We start from the raw sequence: 18,430 nt of genomic DNA on the forward strand, positions 1-18,430 counted from the left end.
TTTTCTTCCCGCTTTGTAATATTTTTCTGTAGATAAGCCTAATTTCGTCAGCATTTCACTACCTCAAAACTACTAGTTTCAGACTAGGAGTTTTGCCTGCATAAGGAAACATAATATTTTATTGCACTAAGGAAATGACCAATATATTAACAATTTATCAGGAGATCTTACTTTGGGAAACTTCCCCTTAAACCTACTGAAAAAAAGTGAAACTAAACTAGGGACAGAGATAAAAAGAGGTAGCTCGGCCATGGAGGAATTGCTACCCACCTGTATACACCAGTTTCCTTCTGCCTTGCTCAAATGGCTATTTATAATCTTGCCAAAGAAAGGATATTAAAGGCTAAAAAATGCTTAACTTAGTTGTGAAGGTCACCAGTTAGGCTTAATCCATAGGCTTAGGGAAGGAAAATTAAAAGCAAGGAAAAGGAAAGAGGAAAGAAAGCTGGGAGGAAAATAGAGGATAGAATGAGAAGAAGGAACGAAGGGCTTCTTCCTCCATTTGTGCCACTGCCACAGCTGCCATTCAAAGTAGCACAAGTAACTAGTATGTACCCAGGACCATGACGTTCACTCTGGGAGATCGGAAGGAAGACAAGACTCTTGTCCTCAAGAATTCAGTCTGGTTAGGGAGATAAAGTAATCTATATGAATCAATTAAGAGGTTACATTGTGAGGTCCTGCTAGAAAAAGGAATCTAGAGAAGAAAAAATTACTATGAACAAAATAGCCAAAGAGGCTTTCATGAAAGTTTTGGACATAAGTTGGCTTAGAGGATGAGTAGGATTCAATAAGCAGAGGGGAGGAATTTAGAGAGAGAAGAGGTAAAGCTTAAAATCTATGAAAAGGTCAGAAGAGGAGAATTTAGTTAACCATGAAAAAAAAAAAGTTTAGCATTATGCCAAAAGGCCACAAATAGAAAGGATTCAGCATCAGTTAAAATAAAAATAAAATGTAGTTTTCATACAATCTGATTCTTGCTGTTAATGTATTAGGGAATAGTTCTCAATGCTTTTTTCCCAATACCGCTAGATGAGTTTTTAAAATCTCATAATAAAGAATTGGTGACACGTATAATAAAACACACAAAGAGCTCACTACGAGTTACTTTGCTCATATATTACCATATGAGTCTAGTGACATAATCTATGACCTCAACTCAGGTAAACATATTTAAACATAATGTACTTGCACTGCCCTTCTCCATATATGTTCTTACCTCAGGTTCCTTGGGATTTGTATAAAGCTATTTAAGGAAAAATAAACAGCATTTAATTTCTGAAACTAGATTAGTCCTCACAGAATACATTTTCTATGTGAAGAGTTCAATTTATACTGTATTAATTGAGTACTGAAATACAGATATATATATCTTGAGATATATATTTCAAGCTAGAGATAGAATAAGCTCTTATTTTGTGAACATGTCTTTAGAGTATTGTGTGAACACTGACTATAAGGAAATTAATAACCAAGTATTTATGATTACTATGACTGAGCTATAAATAAATTCTAATACATTTGTTATGGTTTTACAATTTTTAAATAACTCAAATATCTAAGACTCTCAGTATCTTCTCATTTTCTTTCTATTCTTAACTACATATACGATGTTATACCTGGAAGTATACAGAGCTTCAAAAGAGTCTGCAAAACTTCAAAAACAAACTTTGAGTCTGTAAAATAATTCAGAAAATGAAATTCTGATAGCCAAGAGATGAAGCAGATAGTATTGATATATCCGATATATTGGGTTGGCCAAAAACTTCGTTCAGGTTTTTCCATGAGATATTACAGAAAAACCTGAACTTTTTGGCCAACCCAATATTTCCTCATATATTGTAATATGCCAAACAAATATATAGATTGTGATCTGTTATTAAAACTTCTGATAGAGTTTTTTTTTTAATTCCAAAATGTCATAGGACAGACAATGAAATTCAGGGAAGATGGGGGAGGGTAAGGTTTTAATGTTTCACTTGCCAAAAAGCAGTGAAGCAGAGACAGAGGCTTGGTCTTTAAATGGGTACTTACTGTAAGTACTGCCATGTGTAGCTTCAAGAGAAAATAAAACTATTGTTATTATTATATACTTGCATCTGTATTATGTTATTTTCAATAAAGTCTAATTAAAATATGACTTCAGAGAGGTTCCAAAGATTTGGGTAGGAAAAAAAATTATTCAGAAGGTGAGAGAAATGAATACTAATTATTCATTAATTCAAGTGAGTCTCTATTACATACCCAAGGTTCTGCTGGGGAGGGGAGGGATGTAAAAAAAAGAAAAAGATAACTATCCTTACTCTCTATAAGTTACATTTTCTAGTTTGGAAAGCAAAAGATATACAAGATAATTCATTATTACTAAAAGCTAAATATGCCATAAGCAGCTCTAAAACATTTTGCCTTTTGGAAGTAATCTACTAAAGTAAAAAATTTGAAGTTTGGTACATCTACAAAATCCCTGTCCTCCTTACATATAATTACTATAAACAGATTCTCTCTGTTTGAAAGAACAATAGAATATATAGATACAGAGATGGAGATATAATCAAGCCCATCACTAAATTTTTAAAACTAGGATACAAATGAGACAATTTCAGGACCATAATTTCATATCAAATTATTCACCTATTTCACCCAAAGAACTAAAACTTTAGTGACACTGTGTGGCCATTTTGGTTACTGCATACAATTGATTTTAAGACTACACAGTGAAACTCTAATTTATATTAATTATTTAATAGTTCATTCATTCATTCAAAAATAGAAATGGCCCCTGATCTCAGGGAACATGCAGACCAGCAGGAGAGCACAAAAAAAGCACACAGATGGGTACAGCATTACAATCATGTTAATTGCTATGAAGCAGCAGCACCGCGTGCTTGTCAACATTAAACAGATGGACAGTCTAGGCTGGGAGAGGGGTGGCTGGGGTGGGGGGTGGGTTGTCAGAGAAGGCATCCCGGAGGAAGTAAATATTTAGGCTAGGCCCTAAGGATAGATTGGAATTAGCCAGATAAAGGGTGTAGGGTAGGGGAGAAAATTTTGCAGGCAAAAGTAACAATACGTACAAAGGTCAAAGGCACTGGCATGTTCTAGAATCCTCGTGTGACTTGAACATGGTGAGCAATGGTGAGAGTAATGCCTTGGAAAGTATGGTCTCTACACCAGCAGTCTCAGCATCACTCAGAATTTGTCTGAATTGAAAATTCTCACACCAGAAATTTTGGGGTGGAACCTGGCAGTGTGTGTTTTAACAAGCCCTCCAGCTGATTCTGTGCAGGCAGTTTGAAAACTGCTTTAGATTATTAACTCATTTAATTCTCAAACAACCCTGAGGTGGCTTCTATTATTATGGTAAAGAAACTAAGTTACCAAGAGGTAGGTTACTTGCCAAAATCACACAGGTATTAAAGTGGCAGGACTAGGATTCACTTCAGTCTGACTTTTTAAAAACTTGAGCCCTTAACTATATTGATGACACTCCATGATGGACACTCCAGAGATGTTGCTAAATGAACGGATGAAGGAGAATGAATGGTGCTGTTTGGTGTACTGTTGATGACCTTCTTCCCTTCTCAACCTGTCTAAATGCTAAGGGGCTTCAAAGCTCCGAAGTCATTTTCTCGCAAAGATTTCTGTCATGCCCCTCCCTGGATATAACCCCTCCTTTTCCATACTTCCTTTGCACTTCATCAGTATCTTGCCTTTGGCATGCATCACTTTCTAATGACTATTACGGTTATTTATATCAAACTGATATTTAAAAAATCAAAATTTAACAGCTCTACATGGCATAGGTACTGACCAATCAGAAAAGATGCAAACTTAGCCCTGGTGCTGGGTTCCTGGAAGCTTCTCCTGGGCCAGGTGTCAGCCCTTTAGTTGCTACATTATGGAACAGTCTGGGGAGATACCAGAAGAGACACTGATGGGATGAAGGGGAGGACGTGGTTGAGGGTCATTTGGGGTCTCAGAGAAGCAACTATTTACCACCGATATAGAGTGCTTCAATATTTTGACCACAGGTACAGTTCTGCCAGTGTGCAATAGCTGATCATCAGCCGTGCGTATGTGTCATTTATCTTCTGCAGTGGTCTATAAGCTCTTTGTGTGCACGATCTCATATCTGTTTTATTTTTTAATCTCTCAACCCCCCAGGTCAGTGTTGAATAAATCATAAGTAACTGTTTAATGAAAAAGGAAATGTATCAGTGCAACTAAATAATCCAGTGTAAGGCTTACTCAGCTTTCTTAAAGGAATAGGAATTGAGAGGAGTAAAAAGAAGACACAGATGGGGAAAGGGGGAGAAAGCAGTGGTGGAAAGTTCATTTACATATTATCTCTTCAACTAGGACTAGAGTCTCTAATTTTTATACCCTTCGTAGATGTCTTGGGCAGCAAGAAAAATCTAATGCACTTAAAATTCAAGCTGCATTTAAAAAAATTCAAGCTACTGTACTAGCTATATTGGGGGAACAGGTTATATACATGTGCCAAACATAGCTAACAAAATAACTAACGTAAAATAAAAAATGATTATTCAAGTCCATTTTTTCCTTTCATATCTGCAAATTGAATCGCCACTATTTTGAACATCTTCATTGTGCTAAATGCCAGATTCTTGTCTCCCCTGTCCCACATCCTGTGGATCTCTTCCAGTACACTTCAGAGGAAATTCTGTGGTCAAAAAGCTATGAGTATGTAAAAGAGAAAGCTGAGGGCTTCATTTCTAATTGATGCTAATGAGACATCAACAGGACAACAAAGACACAAAATAAAAAGAAACTGGTTCATGAATGCAAATGTAGGAACTGGTATACTGTTAAAACGCAACAACAAATTAAAGGCTAAATTTTTCTTTTAAAGGGATAAAGGATGAGTCTTTGATCCTGGTGTAAATTTAAAAACATTCTTACGTATCTCTTTTCCAAAGCATCAAAACAACCTTGAATCCTGTCAAGAAATAAATGTTTGATGTCAGTTTGGACCAGATGCAAAGCCAAAAAGAATCCCAAGTACAAAATCGATTTACGTTTTTTGCTTTGAAATACATTACACTGATAACCATTTCACCTTTCCCATTTAATCATTTTTTAGAAACTCCTAGTATCTTTTAATATGTTGGTAGTACTTTATAAATAATAGGTAAGCAATTTTGAGGTAGGGAACCACATCTTATTTTTCCTTTTGCCTCCCATAATGTTTAAGACACTGACGTGCATATGATGAGTAATTAAATTTTCATTGATATTTTTCTTTCTTGTATAAAGAAAGTCCATTATCTTCAAAAACAAAACTAAATCAGTATCTTAAAGTAATATTGAATAATGGTTACACATTTCTAGGAAATTAAAAAAAAAAAGATGAAAAGAAAGGAAGATGGCAATAGTTTTAAGGAAATGTCCTTACCAAACAAAGTCTTATGGGTAATTTCAACCATGATAAAAATAATGTTCAACTTTGGTGGAATGTCAGTTACTTACCACTTGATAATATGCACTGACCCTGGGCATTTGTTATCTTCTCGGAGGATTTTTAAACTGATGTCTACAAAAATAGAAACACAGTCTGCTGTACTAAAATTGTCCATGCTAAATAAGGGTATTCCCTTTAATGATTTTATTTATATAACTTAATTTTATAGCTTATAAAAACATTTTGAATCTGTAAATAACTTAAAAATAAACGCTATGTTGATAATTGGCTTAGTTCCCATTTTTATTATAGATTAGCAGTCTCCCTTCTACAGTGTAGCACAACTGAGTTGGCTGCAAAATCAATTTGTGTCACTTCTTTGCTTCTGCTGAATTCTAAGTTATCATAAGGTAGTACTGAGACCATCTCCATCAACCGATTTAAAATGTACACCTCGATCTCAAATCACTTCTCTGATAGCTCTCTCTGTCTCAATGAAAAAAAGGATGAAAAATGTTTCCATGGATTATTCTTAAATATTAATTTCCATCTGAAAGTCAACTACCTTACTATAGGAAGGAAGAATAGGAAAATCATATTAAAAGTTTTGATTTAGATCAGTCTAAAATCAATTACTGATTCATGTGTGACTGTATAAGTCACTTCACCTTTTCATATTGTTTTCCTGTCCTAAAACTGATGTTACCTCTATTGCTATTGAGGGATATGAAAGTTATTCCATGTTGGTATAACATTTAGAGATTGCCATAAAGAGAGTGACATAGGAGTATTGGGCATTTTTATGATATATGCTATTTTAAGTGCAAACATTGAGAGGGAGATATATACCTTCCATTAAAACTGTCACAAAAAATAAAGCTAAAAACAATGGTATTACCCTCCATGCCTAAGTTAGTGAATGACACACAATACGTGCTTAATTAATTACCCCAAACATATCTTTTTCCAATTCTATATTCCAAACAAGAGGAAAAACTGCAACTATATGCTACATATAAACATTTTCACTATTACAGATTTATATCCTATAGACTAAAAGAGGACATAACACAAATGAGGTTGTCACAATCAAATATCATGCTTTTGTATTTCCAGCACACATTTCATTGATGCTCATGTAGAGAACCAAACATTGTTTAAGAAAATTAAATTGGAATGAGGCCTAAGCATATCATTAAAGATGTGAGAAATTTAAAGTAAGAGTTTGAAAAATAACATCTTATGAGAAAACTTGTAGCCCTCTATACTTATTTTCCAAATGATACTTCCCCACTTCCCCACTTTCGTGACAAATCAGCAAGATTTTCTGAATTGTTATGGCAATCCAGCTTCTTAAACAAAAAGATTTCCGAAAACTTGAAGAGTCCTAGGAACATTCTTTTTAATACAAGAGAAGGAAAGGGGACAGAAACAGCTTGTAATACAAGGAAATGAGATCACGAGTTTAAGGACATAAGAAGTAAAAGGAAGAAAAGTAGAAAGAGAACATTGAGAAAAAAACAGCTGATTAGAATAATAATTGTCAGGATTAAAATGGCGGAGTAGGAGGACGTGCACTCACTCCCTCTTGCAAGAGCACCAGAGTTACAATGAACTACTGAACAATCATCGACGGAAAGACACTGGAACTCACCAAAAAAGACACCCCACATCCAGAGACAAAGGAGAAGCCGTAATGAGACGGTAGGAGGGGCGCAATCGTGTTAAAATCAAATCCCATAAATGCTGCGTGGGTGACTCACAAACTGGAGAACAGTTATACTGCAGAAGTCCACCCACTAAAGGGAGGGTTCTGAGCCCCACATCAGGCATCCCAACCTGGGAGTCCAGCAACAGGAGGAGGAATCCCCAGAGAATCAGACTCTGAAAGCCAGCGGGATTTGATTGCAGGACCTCCACAGGACTTGTGGAAACAGAGACTCCACTCTTGGAGGGCACACAAAAAAATGTGCTCACCAGGACCCAGGGGGAAGGAGCAGTGACCCCATAGGAGACTGAACCAGACCTACCTGCTGGTGTTGGAGGGTTGCCTGCAGAGGTGGGGGGCAGCTGTGGCTCACCAGCAGGAGACAGGGGCACTGGCAGCAGGGGTTTTGGGAAGTGCTTATTGGTGTGAGCCCTCCCAGAGTCCACCATTAGCCCCACCAAAGAGCCTGTGGGCTCCAGCACTAGGTGGCCTCAGGCCAAACAACCAACAAGGAGTGAACACAGCCCCACCCATTAGCAGACAAGCAGATTAAAGTTTTACTGAGCTCCGCCCACCAAATTTGCCCACCAAATCGGATTAAAGCTTTACTGAGCTCCTCCCACCCAGCCCTACCCACCATCAGTCCCTCCCATCAGGAAGCACACCCGAGCCTCCTAGATAGCTTCTTCCACAAGAGGGCAGACAGCAGTATCAGCAGTATTTCATCTTGTGGAACTGAAAACCACAGCCACAGAAAGACAGAGAAAATGAAAAAGCAGAGAACTTTGTACCAGATGAAGGGACAGGATAAAACCCCAGAAAAACAACTAAATGAAGAGGAGATAGGCGCCCTTCCAGAAAAAGAATTCAGAATAATGATAGTGAAGATGATCCAAGACTTTGAAAAAAGACTGAATGCAAAGATCGAAAAGTTTACCAAAGACCTAGAAGAATTAAAGAGCAAACAAACAGAGATATGCAACACAATAACTGAAATGAAAAATACACTAGAAGGAACCAATAGCAGATTAACTGAGGCAGAAGGGCGAATGAGTGACCTGGAAGACAGAATGGTGATCATCACTGACGCAGAAAAGAATAAAGAAAAAAGAATGAAAAGAACTGAAGACAGCCTAAGAGACCTCTGGGTCAATGTTAAATGCACCAACATTTGCATTATAGGGGTCCCAGAAGGAGACAAGAGAGAGAAAGGACCCGAGAAAATATTGGAAGAGATTATAGTTGAAAGCTTCCCTAACATGGGAAAGGAAATTGCTACCCAAGTTCAGGAAGTGCAGAGAGTCCCAGGCAGAATAAACCCAAGAAGAAATACGCCAAGACATATAGTAGTCAAACTGACAAAAATTAAAGACAGAGAAAAGTTATTAAAAGCAACAAGGGAAAAACGACAAATAACATACAAGGGAACTCCCATAAGGTTAACAGCTGATTTCTCAGCAGAAACTCTGCAAGCCAGAAGGGAGTGGCATGATATATTTCAAGTGATGAAAGGGAAGAACCTACAACCAAGAATACTCTACCTAGCAAGGATATCATTCAGATTCAATGGAGAAATCAAAAGTTTTACAGACAAGCAAGAGCTAAGAGAATTCAGCACCACCAAACCAGCCCTACACCAAATGCTAAAGGAACTTCTCTAAGTGGGAAACATAAGAGAAGGACCTACAAAAACAACAACAAAACAATTAAGAAAATGGTAATAGGAACATACATATCGACAATTACCTTGGATGTAAATGGACTAAATGCACCAACCAGAAGACACAGACTGGCTGAATGGATACAAAAACAAGACCCATATATATGCTGTCTACAAGAGACCCACTTCAGACCTAGGGACACATACAGACGGAAAGTGAGGGGACGGAAAAAGATATTCCATGCAAATGAAAATCAAAAGAAAGCTGGAGTAGCAATACTCATATCAGATAAAATAGACTTTAAAATAAAAAATGTTACAAGAGACAAGAAAGGACATTATATAAAGATCAAGGGATCCATCCAAGAAGAGGAGATAACAATTATAAATATATATGCACCCAATATAGGAGCACCTCAATACATAAGGCAAATGCTAACAACTATGAAAGAGGAAATGCAAGGCAGAAATAGAGACACAGATGTAGAGAACAAACACATGGACACCAAGTGGGGAAAGCGGGGAGGGTTGGGGGGATGAATTGGGAGATTGGGATATCAAATTGTACACTCTAAATATATGCTGTTTATTGTCTGTTAACTGTATCCCAATAAAAATACCAAAAAAAAAAAAAAAAGAATAATAATTGTTTACATTTCCATGTTAGTGAACAAATGGGTTTGGCATGGGTATGCATTTTTCCCAGCATATTTGTATATGTTCACAGGAAGAATTAAACTTCTCAATTAAGATTCCTCAATGCCAAAGCCTACCTCAAAGAAAAAAATTCAATTGAGACAAAATAGTGCAAATGTACAGCACTCAAATAGATTCAACCTGGCTGCTGCTTTTGTAGGTGTAGTTTAGAATTATTGGGCTTGTCCATACAGATTTCTTTTCAGTCAGTCATTTGGTATCTAGCCAGGAACTAATGGTTCCTATAAGTAAAACCACTAAACATAGTGAAATTAAAATGGAAAATGAATTAGTAAATTGATCTTGAAGAACAAGCCCATAACTTGGAATTAGCACACTGTGAGAAATTAGTTTTACTCCTGCCAAATAGAGGAAAAGGGCTCCACCAGCCAAAGTAACCTTTTAGTTAAACTTTACCATCCAAATGGCGTTCTCGGTAAGAGCTCTCTGGAAATAGGCCCCGCAGATACGTTATGCATGAGATAGAAGTCGCAAAAAGTTTCTTCACCATTACCAGTGACTCATGCTCATTAGTGATTTGAGATGGGAAAATTTTTTCCTGGGAGGGTAGAAAAATGAAAAAGATTAGTATTCTTTAATATATTCAGCCCATCATGCCATTACAAGTAAAATGGAAAGATTTTTCAAGACCGCAAATCTGACACCTTTACAGGAACCAGGGCTTGGAATATTGCATTAAATTAGATCTTCACTGGCAACACAGAGAATAGAGGGACAGACGGTTATCCAAGTAATTCAAGACTAATATAATTTACTTTACAATGATCCATGGATTTGAGGCAAAACTGGGAGTTTTACTATAGTTCTATAATCTTCCCAGGCACACACTCCTAGGAACCCACTGCAACCTGTCTTTCACTCGCTCTGTTCTATACTGTTCTCTCCAAAGTCACCAAGTACATCCTATCATTGACCTCACCTCAGTCCTCATACTATGTAACTCCTCTGCAGCATTTGATACTTTTGCCCCCTTTTGCTTTTCTTTCTCAGCTGCCATAAGCCTATTTTCTTTCTTTTTTTTTTTTTTTTTACCTATCCTCCATATCTATCTCAATCTCTTTTATTTTTTTTTCCAGTTTTTCTGCTCTCTAAATTTTGCTCCCACCCCAGAATTCTGTCTTCAGTCTTTTCTCTTTTCATAACTCTCCCTTCTTGGGTAATTTCATCTAGTCTCACTGCTTCAGCTACAGCCTATATGGAGAAACTTCAAGTCCTTATTTCTGTTCTGAGCTCTACTTCCACATCTCTATTTTCTGAACGTCTGTACCTAGACCACTTTGTAGATCCCTCAAACTCAGTTTATCTCTATCACCCTGACTGAAACCTGATTCCAAGTTTCATTCTCAGACTAATAAATCAGCATCCACTCCAATCATCCAAGCTAGAAGTAGTCATCTTCAGCTTCTCTCTCTCCTCCATACCCCATATCCAATCATAAAGTCCTATTAATCCTCTCCAGGAGAGTTCTCAAATCTGTTTTCTCCTTTCTCTTCTCACTGCCACTGCCTTGGCTTAGGACATGCTCACTTCTCCCCTTTATTACTGCAGTTGCCTCTGACCTCCCTGCCAACAATTCCTTTTATTCAATCTGTCCTTCATATTGCCATCATTATTAACTTTAAAGAATACAGATCTTATCATGACACTCCCAGTGTTTATACAGGATAGAGTTCAAGTGAGGTGTGTGAAAACTATCAAAATCTTATCTTTGCCCAGCTTTCCTGCCTCATCTCCCACCACTCTCCTCTGCCCCCCTCCCTTATCCCCTCTTATGCACCCTACTCTCTAGCCATGTGGAACTACTATTCATCTACTCTTCTACTACCATGTATTTCCACACCTTTGTGCTTTACTTAATAAGCAAAAGTTCTGCAATGTGACTCTCACCCATAAAGCTGAGCGCAAGAAACCTGATACAAATGAGTACTACTATGTGATTTCCTTTATAGAACATGCAAAAGCAGGTGAAACTAATCTATGCTGTTAGACGTCAGGATGGTAAATCTCTGATGACCTCATTCAAATTCAGAGGTCTTTTTACTATACTGCACAGTTTCAACTGTTGAAGTTTTAATAATTCTGTTACTTAGAGGCAGGTACCACCCACAAATACACCTTTAGGTGAAAGAGAACTCCAAAAAAGCTTTTCTGTATCTAGCTTCTAGAATGTCTTCTGGACATTCTAAACATGATTTTGCAATATAAGCTTGCTACTTCTTTGGTATACTGTATAGTGAAAGTGAATTATTAGTTCATCCTTTTTGTCAAACCATATCATATTCAGTTGTTTAAAAGATATATCAAATTATTACTCTTACAAATATGATAGTAAATTTGGGTACAAATTAATATGGATCTTAAAAGCCATGCTAAGGAATGTATGCTTTATTCTGTAACCAGTGGAAAGGCAGCAGGTTTGATCAGGAGAGTGATTAGAACAGTTGTTTTAGGAATATTAAGCTACAGCAGAAGTAGGAAAGATTAAAGTTGAAGGAGAATTAAGTATGTAATGTGCATATGTGTGTATGTGTAAAATTTTACAGAAAATTGCTTTTTATACCCATAGATCCTGAGAAATTAAGGTTCTTTGGGGGTTATTGGATAATAACTTGTTGAAAACATGCCAAAATTCAGAGGCAATACTTAAGTAATAATCATTTGTAAAATTAAATAACCTGAAAATATAAAGACATTTACTTATATTTAATATAGCTTCTACACATAGAATCTAAAAGGCCATTTGTAGTAATGAAGATCAATAATTGGAAAAGGCCTCTAGAATTCTGTTACTTTTCCATACTCCAGGGATTTTTTTCTCAGCTCAGCTGATCAAATACTTTAAGGGTTATCATTCATGCTTTTTTTTTTTTTTTTTTTTTTTTAATTTTTTTGGGGGTACACCAGGTTCAATCATCTGTTTTTATACACATATCCCCGTATTTATCATTCATGTTTTTATAAATGTCTAATACATGAAAATACTGTGCCTTGATAATAGAAAGCACTATTATAAATTATTTTAATAAGAAAGTGTGCTGGGGCTTCCTAGGTGGCGCAGTGGTTAAGAATCCGCCTGCCAATGCAGGGGACACGGGTTCGAGCCCTGCCCTGGGAAGATTCCACATGCCATGGAGCAACTAAGCCCATGTGCCACAACTATAAAAAAAAAAAAAAAAAAAAAAGAAAGTGTGCTAATGACAGGTGATGTTTGACAGCACAGCTGTTAAGCTACGTGACCTACGGCAAGTTACTTTACTTCTCTGAGCTTCAGTTTTCTCCTTATTTCAAGGCTTAATTGAAATAATAATATAAAGCCCTTGGCACAGTGCCCAGCACATGGTAAGTGCTGAATAAATGTTGGCTTCTATAGTTCTTATTGTTGTTTTAAATGCTAAATAGCAAAATCGTACAGTCACTTAAAATTTACTGAAAGAAGTAGCTCGTGCAGTCCAAACTACAAAGATCTGTTTATATCAAAAGGTCACTTTGTTAATTTACAGTGAGAAAAATGACTGCCAAGCTGATTGCAGTTCATTTGCCCAGCTCAGCATTTTCGCACCAGGAAGGAAGCACACTTAGGAAACCCAATGAGATCAGGAGTCTGCTTGTGGGTATATTGAATTCGAGCCAGAAAGATGACTGCTTTCTCTCTGCCCTAATTCTCCTTCAACTTCAATCTTTCTTACCTCTGCTACAGCTTAATATTCCTAAAACATTATTTACTCACTGTCCTGGTAAAACCGCTGACTTTCCATTGATTGAAGAATAAAGCATAAATTCCGTAGCCTGGCTTTTAAGATCCACATTACTTTGTCGCCAAAGTTCCCATTCAATTTTATTTCCTACTTCTGTCCAACACGATGCAACTCCACTCCAGTCAGGATGGGTGTTATTCTTTGAAATGTGCCATGCTCAGTTCTTATTCTGAGCCAAGGCATATGCTAGTTTTTCCACATGGAATTCTCTTCTCTCTCCTCTATCCTAATCTTCTTCATTATTTAAAGTCCACCTTAAATTCTCTCTCTTTCCTGAGGGATATACAAACCATTCTAGTCTATATACAATCTCTAAGTTCCTATAATTTGTATTGCTTTACTCTCTTCACATATATTTAATGCATATACTGCTTTGTATATTGACTTACCTCCTGTAAATCTTATTTCCCTAACCAGATTGTAAACTTCTGGAAGATGAAGATTTTTTTTTTAACTCTCTCAGAGAATAACACAGTATTACATATATATTGTATAATATTGAGCTCTCAATGAATAAATGAATGATTCATTAATGAATGTCATGGGACAAGATAAACTTGCCCAGTTGAACCCAGCAGAGTTGCCTGACCCTGGCATGCTCCCCCAGGGCCCAGGATCCTAGTTTCTCTCAGTACTCTCTCCTTCAGTCCTTATAATTATATCACAGTGTGCATCAGAAGTTTCCTAATTGTGTCAGGAAGTGAATGTCTAACAAAGAACCATTCTCTTTAAACATCTTTTTTTGCTTCTGATTTCTTTTACTCTAGAAAGTCTAAATATCTAAAACCATACAAGTTACTTTGTAGGAATCTATTCTACAGAAATCTAATTTCCTGAACATCCTCAGTCCATTAGCCAGTTAAAACGTAGACATATTCTGCCAGAATATTATGTGCCAATTAACTGATAAAACTGCTGTTTGAAAAAACACCAAAGATTAAAGTCATGATTCTGAACTAACTCACTAAATGGTCATTGATTTTCTTTTAATTCTTAATAAATACCTTAGATGCCTTGTGAATTCTGGTAGTGTGAGAGAGCTGAGCAGTGGCCATTATGGTAATGTATCAGGATTATTTTAACAAGTTTAACCTGTAAAAAAAAATTATTTAGAGACCTTGCGTAATATAATCCTTATTGCAAATTTTCCAAGGAACTATATAATTAGCATTTGATTGTATTCTTTGGAAAATTAGTTTAATAAACATTTTTATCTCCACTATCAATTTTCCATTAAATTAGAGTAAAGATCTCTGGATTAGTTTTTCCAACCACCCAATGAAAATTTAAGTTGATTTACTTGTTCCCAAATACATTTGGAGGAGAAAAATAAATTGTAAATCCCCTAAAGACTCAACAATATATTTTACTCACCCTTGTTATTCCCTCAGAGTGTAACAGTGCTCTCCATATAGCAGGGGCTCAGAAATATTTCTTGAATTAACTTCATGTGTAATTGATTTTCAAAGTCAACTCAAAAGTTAAAATTTACACTTCATACCCATTAGGATGGCTATTCAAAAAATGGAAAATAACAAATGTAGGTGAAGATGTGGAAAAATTGGAATCCCTCTGCATTACTGGTAGGAATGTAAAATGGTGCAGCTGCTGTGGAAAATAGTATGGCAGTTCCTCAACAAGCTCAATAGATTTACCATATTATCCAGCAATTCTACTTCTAGGTCTATACTCAAAAAATTAAAGGAGGAAGTCAAACAGATACTTACCAATGTTCATAGCAGTATTATTTACAATACCCAAAAGGTGGAAACAACCCAAATGTCCAACAACAGTTGAATGGATTTTTAAAATGTGGTATATGCAATGGAATATTATTCAGCCTTAAAAAAGGAATGAAATTCTGATACATGTTGCAACATGGATAAACTTGAAAACATTAAGTGAAATAAACCAGACACAAAAGACACATATTGCAGGATTCCACTTATATGAGGTAGAGAAACCTAAAGTAGTCAAATTAATACCAACAGGGAATAGAATAGACGTCACCAGGGACTAGAAGGTAGAAGGAATGCGGAGTTCAATGGGTACAGAGTTTCTGTTCAGGATGATGAAAAATTTTTAGAAATGGGTAGTGGTGATGGTTGTACAACACTGTGAATGCACTTAGTGCCACTGAATTATACACTTCAGAATGGTTGAGATGATAAATTTTATGTTATGTACATTTTACCACAATAAAAAGCATTAATGTTTAAAATACATATAGTTTTCACTTCTATTGCTTCACTAACATAAAAAAGAAGTAAATTTCCCTTTTTCTTCTCAAAGGACTTAATTTATATTGTGGTTTCTTGTCAACGTTTTATGGAGTTCTGACCAAAATATTTGTAAAATAACCCACTTAAAGAAATTCCATTCTGGACCACCCAGGATAGCTTGTGACTGTTTTTGTGTATAAATTAATGCAAGATTCTGGGAGATTTTGCAAATAAAAGAGGGCAGAATTATTGAAGGACACTGCCACAAGGTGGTGATATAGATTATAAACAGGTAATACTTAATTTCTCTCAATTTACTTTTTCAGAGCAGCACTAGGGGACACTCTTTTACAAGATTTTTTATGAGACTGAAAACCACAATAGTCCTTTGGTCCTTAAAGATTCCAAGGTCTCTTTTGTTGACTTCAGACTATAACCTCATTTCTGAGTGTAACCTTCAAAACTGAGTCAACATATCAATCATCTCCCTTACAACTGCAGGAAATAAAATGGGAAAAATAAGTAACTACAAGAGTTTATGCTCTAGTTCTGGCCCATTAAACCATGGTAAACCATCTCCACTGGGGTAGTTATTAGTCTTAGAGACAATAAACAATAGGAATAATGATTTTTAAATAACTTTCTATATTGGTGGGTTTTTTAAAAATTTCTCTACGATCATAAGATATTCTGATGACATTTCTAGAAAATCAAGCCCTGAAAATAGTATCAGGCAATTAGAACACAATGCATTTACTACATCTGTATATTTGGAATGTATGGCTAAGCTGGTTTAAATTATCACTGAAAACTCAAACCTCCAGGGTACTTGCTTTTGAGAAGGGATTCAAAGCTAGTTACTGTTAGCATTTGGTAAATACCCAGGGAATTAACATTTGTAAAATAAGTAAAGTTAAAATTTACATACACATGTGTGTGTATACAGAGAAAAATAACCAGCAGTGTAGTCTAGGAGAAAGGCTTTGGAGTTAAGGAACCTGGGTTCAAATTCTGCTCAACTACCTAGTACCTCTGTGGTTTGGTGAAATTACTTAATCTCTCTGGGTCTCAGTTTCCTTTTTGTAAAATAAAAAGACACTAAATCCAGCCTTTTAGGGCTCTTACAGTGTTTATCAAGGCATGTATTTATCTGGGGAGGAAACATAGCATAGAGGTTAAGTACATGAATTCTTCTGGAGTCAAACTGCCTAGCATTAAATCCCAGTCTGCAATTCATATCGCCATATCATCTGTGCAGGTGTGGCCTCAGTTTCCCTGTCTGTAAAATAAGGTCAGTAACAGTATCTGCATCACAGGGTTGTTGTGAGGACTGAGTCATTATTTGTAAGGCACTTGGAACACCATCTGACAAATTTCATTATATGTAACAAAGCATGTTTATTTTTTAAAATCTTATATTAGTATTTGAACTCCTGGTTTTCTTCCAGCCTCCCAGTTGTTCCTTCTCATTGTCACCTTCAGACTTTTTTCCCTGCCTCTTTCTTAGCTTTTGATGTTCTTCAGGGCTCTGTCCTAGGAGCTTTTTTTCTTTTTTTAACTTCTAAACACACTTCCTGGATGAATAAATACATTCCCATTGTTTCAATTACTATTTCTATTCTCACAACTCTTATATGTATACCCCCCAACCTAGGTTTCACTGGGGAGTTGCAGATCTATACCTCTGACTATGAGCCAGTTCCAATTTGGTGTTCCCAGCATATCCAAATGTGAATTCTTTTGCCCAAACCTATTTCCGTACCTTAGCTAAGTGAATGACAACATCAAATACCTAGATGCTCAAGCCTAAAAACTATGACTCAACCCTGTTCCCGCCCTCATTCTCACATCCAGTCTCCTAATATTTCTCAAATGTCCACTCCTTATTTTATTATTTTATTTTGGCCGCATTGGGTCTTCATTGCTGCCCAAGGGCTTTCCCTAGTTGTGGAGGGCAAGGGCTACTCTTCGTTGTGGTGCACGGGCCTCTCATTGCAGTGGCTTCTCTTGTTGTGGAGCATGGGCTTTAAGTGCTCAGGCTTCAGTAGTTGCGGCATGTGGGCTCAGTAGTTATGGCTTGCGGGCTCTAGAGCACAGGCTCAGTAGTTGTGGCGCACGAGCTTAGTTTCTCCACAGCATGTGGGATCTTCCTGGACCAGGGCTCGAACCCGTGTCCCCTGCATTGGCAGGTGGATTCTTAACCACTGTGCCACCAGGGAAGTCCCTCCACTCCCGGCTTTATGTACATTATTGTCATCTCTCCTTTAGATCAGATCAGCCTGATCTTTTGCCTGGATCTCTTCAACCACCAGTCTGCCTATCTCTGGTCTTACCTTTCTCCAGTCTGTTCTTTATATTGTAGCCAGAGTAGTCTTTTTAGATTACAAACTTGACTATGTAACTTCCTAGACTTAAATACTTCAGTGGCTCCCCTGCCCTCAGGATGAAATCCAAACTCTTTACCATAGCCTCAAGATCTGGCTCATGCCTCCTTAGCCACACCTCTAACCATTTTCCTTTATACTTTTATGCATCAGCTATTCTTATTTACTTTATTAACCTATATTCTCTGTAGCTTTCAGGCTTTTGTAATGTTCCTTCTGCCTGAAACATCCTCCTCCCTTTCCAATTCCTACTCATCTTCTAGACATGGCTTAGTATAAGTTTCTTAAGGAATTATTCCCTGGTTCACCACCAAGTCCAGGTGATGTGCCCATTGTAATATATACCATATCATTTTGCATTTATATATCCACCCCAACCTGCTGTGAGATAATGTGAGGGCAAAGTTGTATCTGCCTCTTTCACTCTATATTTTTTAAGGTTTTTTTCATTTTAAGGTACAATTCAGTAGGTTTTATTATATTCACAAAGTTTTGCAACCATCACTACTACCTAATTTCAGAAGATTTTCATTACCCTAAAAGAAACCTCATACCCTCTGGC

The 18,430-nt window shown here is 36.7% G+C and overlaps 1 protein-coding gene across 2 annotated transcripts in view; it reads right to left on the reverse strand.

The window, feature by feature from the left end:
- The window catches only part of HORMAD2 (HORMA domain containing 2), a 71,911-nt gene that overhangs the window by 50,476 nt on the left and 3,005 nt on the right, over nucleotides 1-18,430 (reverse strand). Inside the window, exons 2-7 of one of the 2 annotated variants that reach the window (XM_057744084.1) lie at nucleotides 14,267-14,354; nucleotides 9,904-10,045; nucleotides 5,491-5,554; nucleotides 4,924-4,960; nucleotides 2,035-2,055; nucleotides 1,220-1,246 (exon numbers count right to left, since the gene is read on the reverse strand). In XM_057744084.1, coding sequence (XP_057600067.1) covers nucleotides 1,220-1,246; nucleotides 2,035-2,055; nucleotides 4,924-4,960; nucleotides 5,491-5,554; nucleotides 9,904-10,045; nucleotides 14,267-14,317 — 342 coding nt within the window. In that variant the 5' untranslated portion in view covers nucleotides 14,318-14,354. Of the gene's footprint in view, nucleotides 1-1,219; nucleotides 1,247-2,034; nucleotides 2,056-4,923; nucleotides 4,961-5,490; nucleotides 5,555-9,903; nucleotides 10,046-14,266; nucleotides 14,355-18,430 lie in introns of those variants that run through there. The other variant, XM_057744085.1, reaches the window with a different exon arrangement.

Source organism: Hippopotamus amphibius, chromosome 8 (assembly GCF_030028045.1).
Source record: "Hippopotamus amphibius kiboko isolate mHipAmp2 chromosome 8, mHipAmp2.hap2, whole genome shotgun sequence".
NCBI classification, from domain to species: Eukaryota; Metazoa; Chordata; class Mammalia; order Artiodactyla; family Hippopotamidae; genus Hippopotamus; species Hippopotamus amphibius.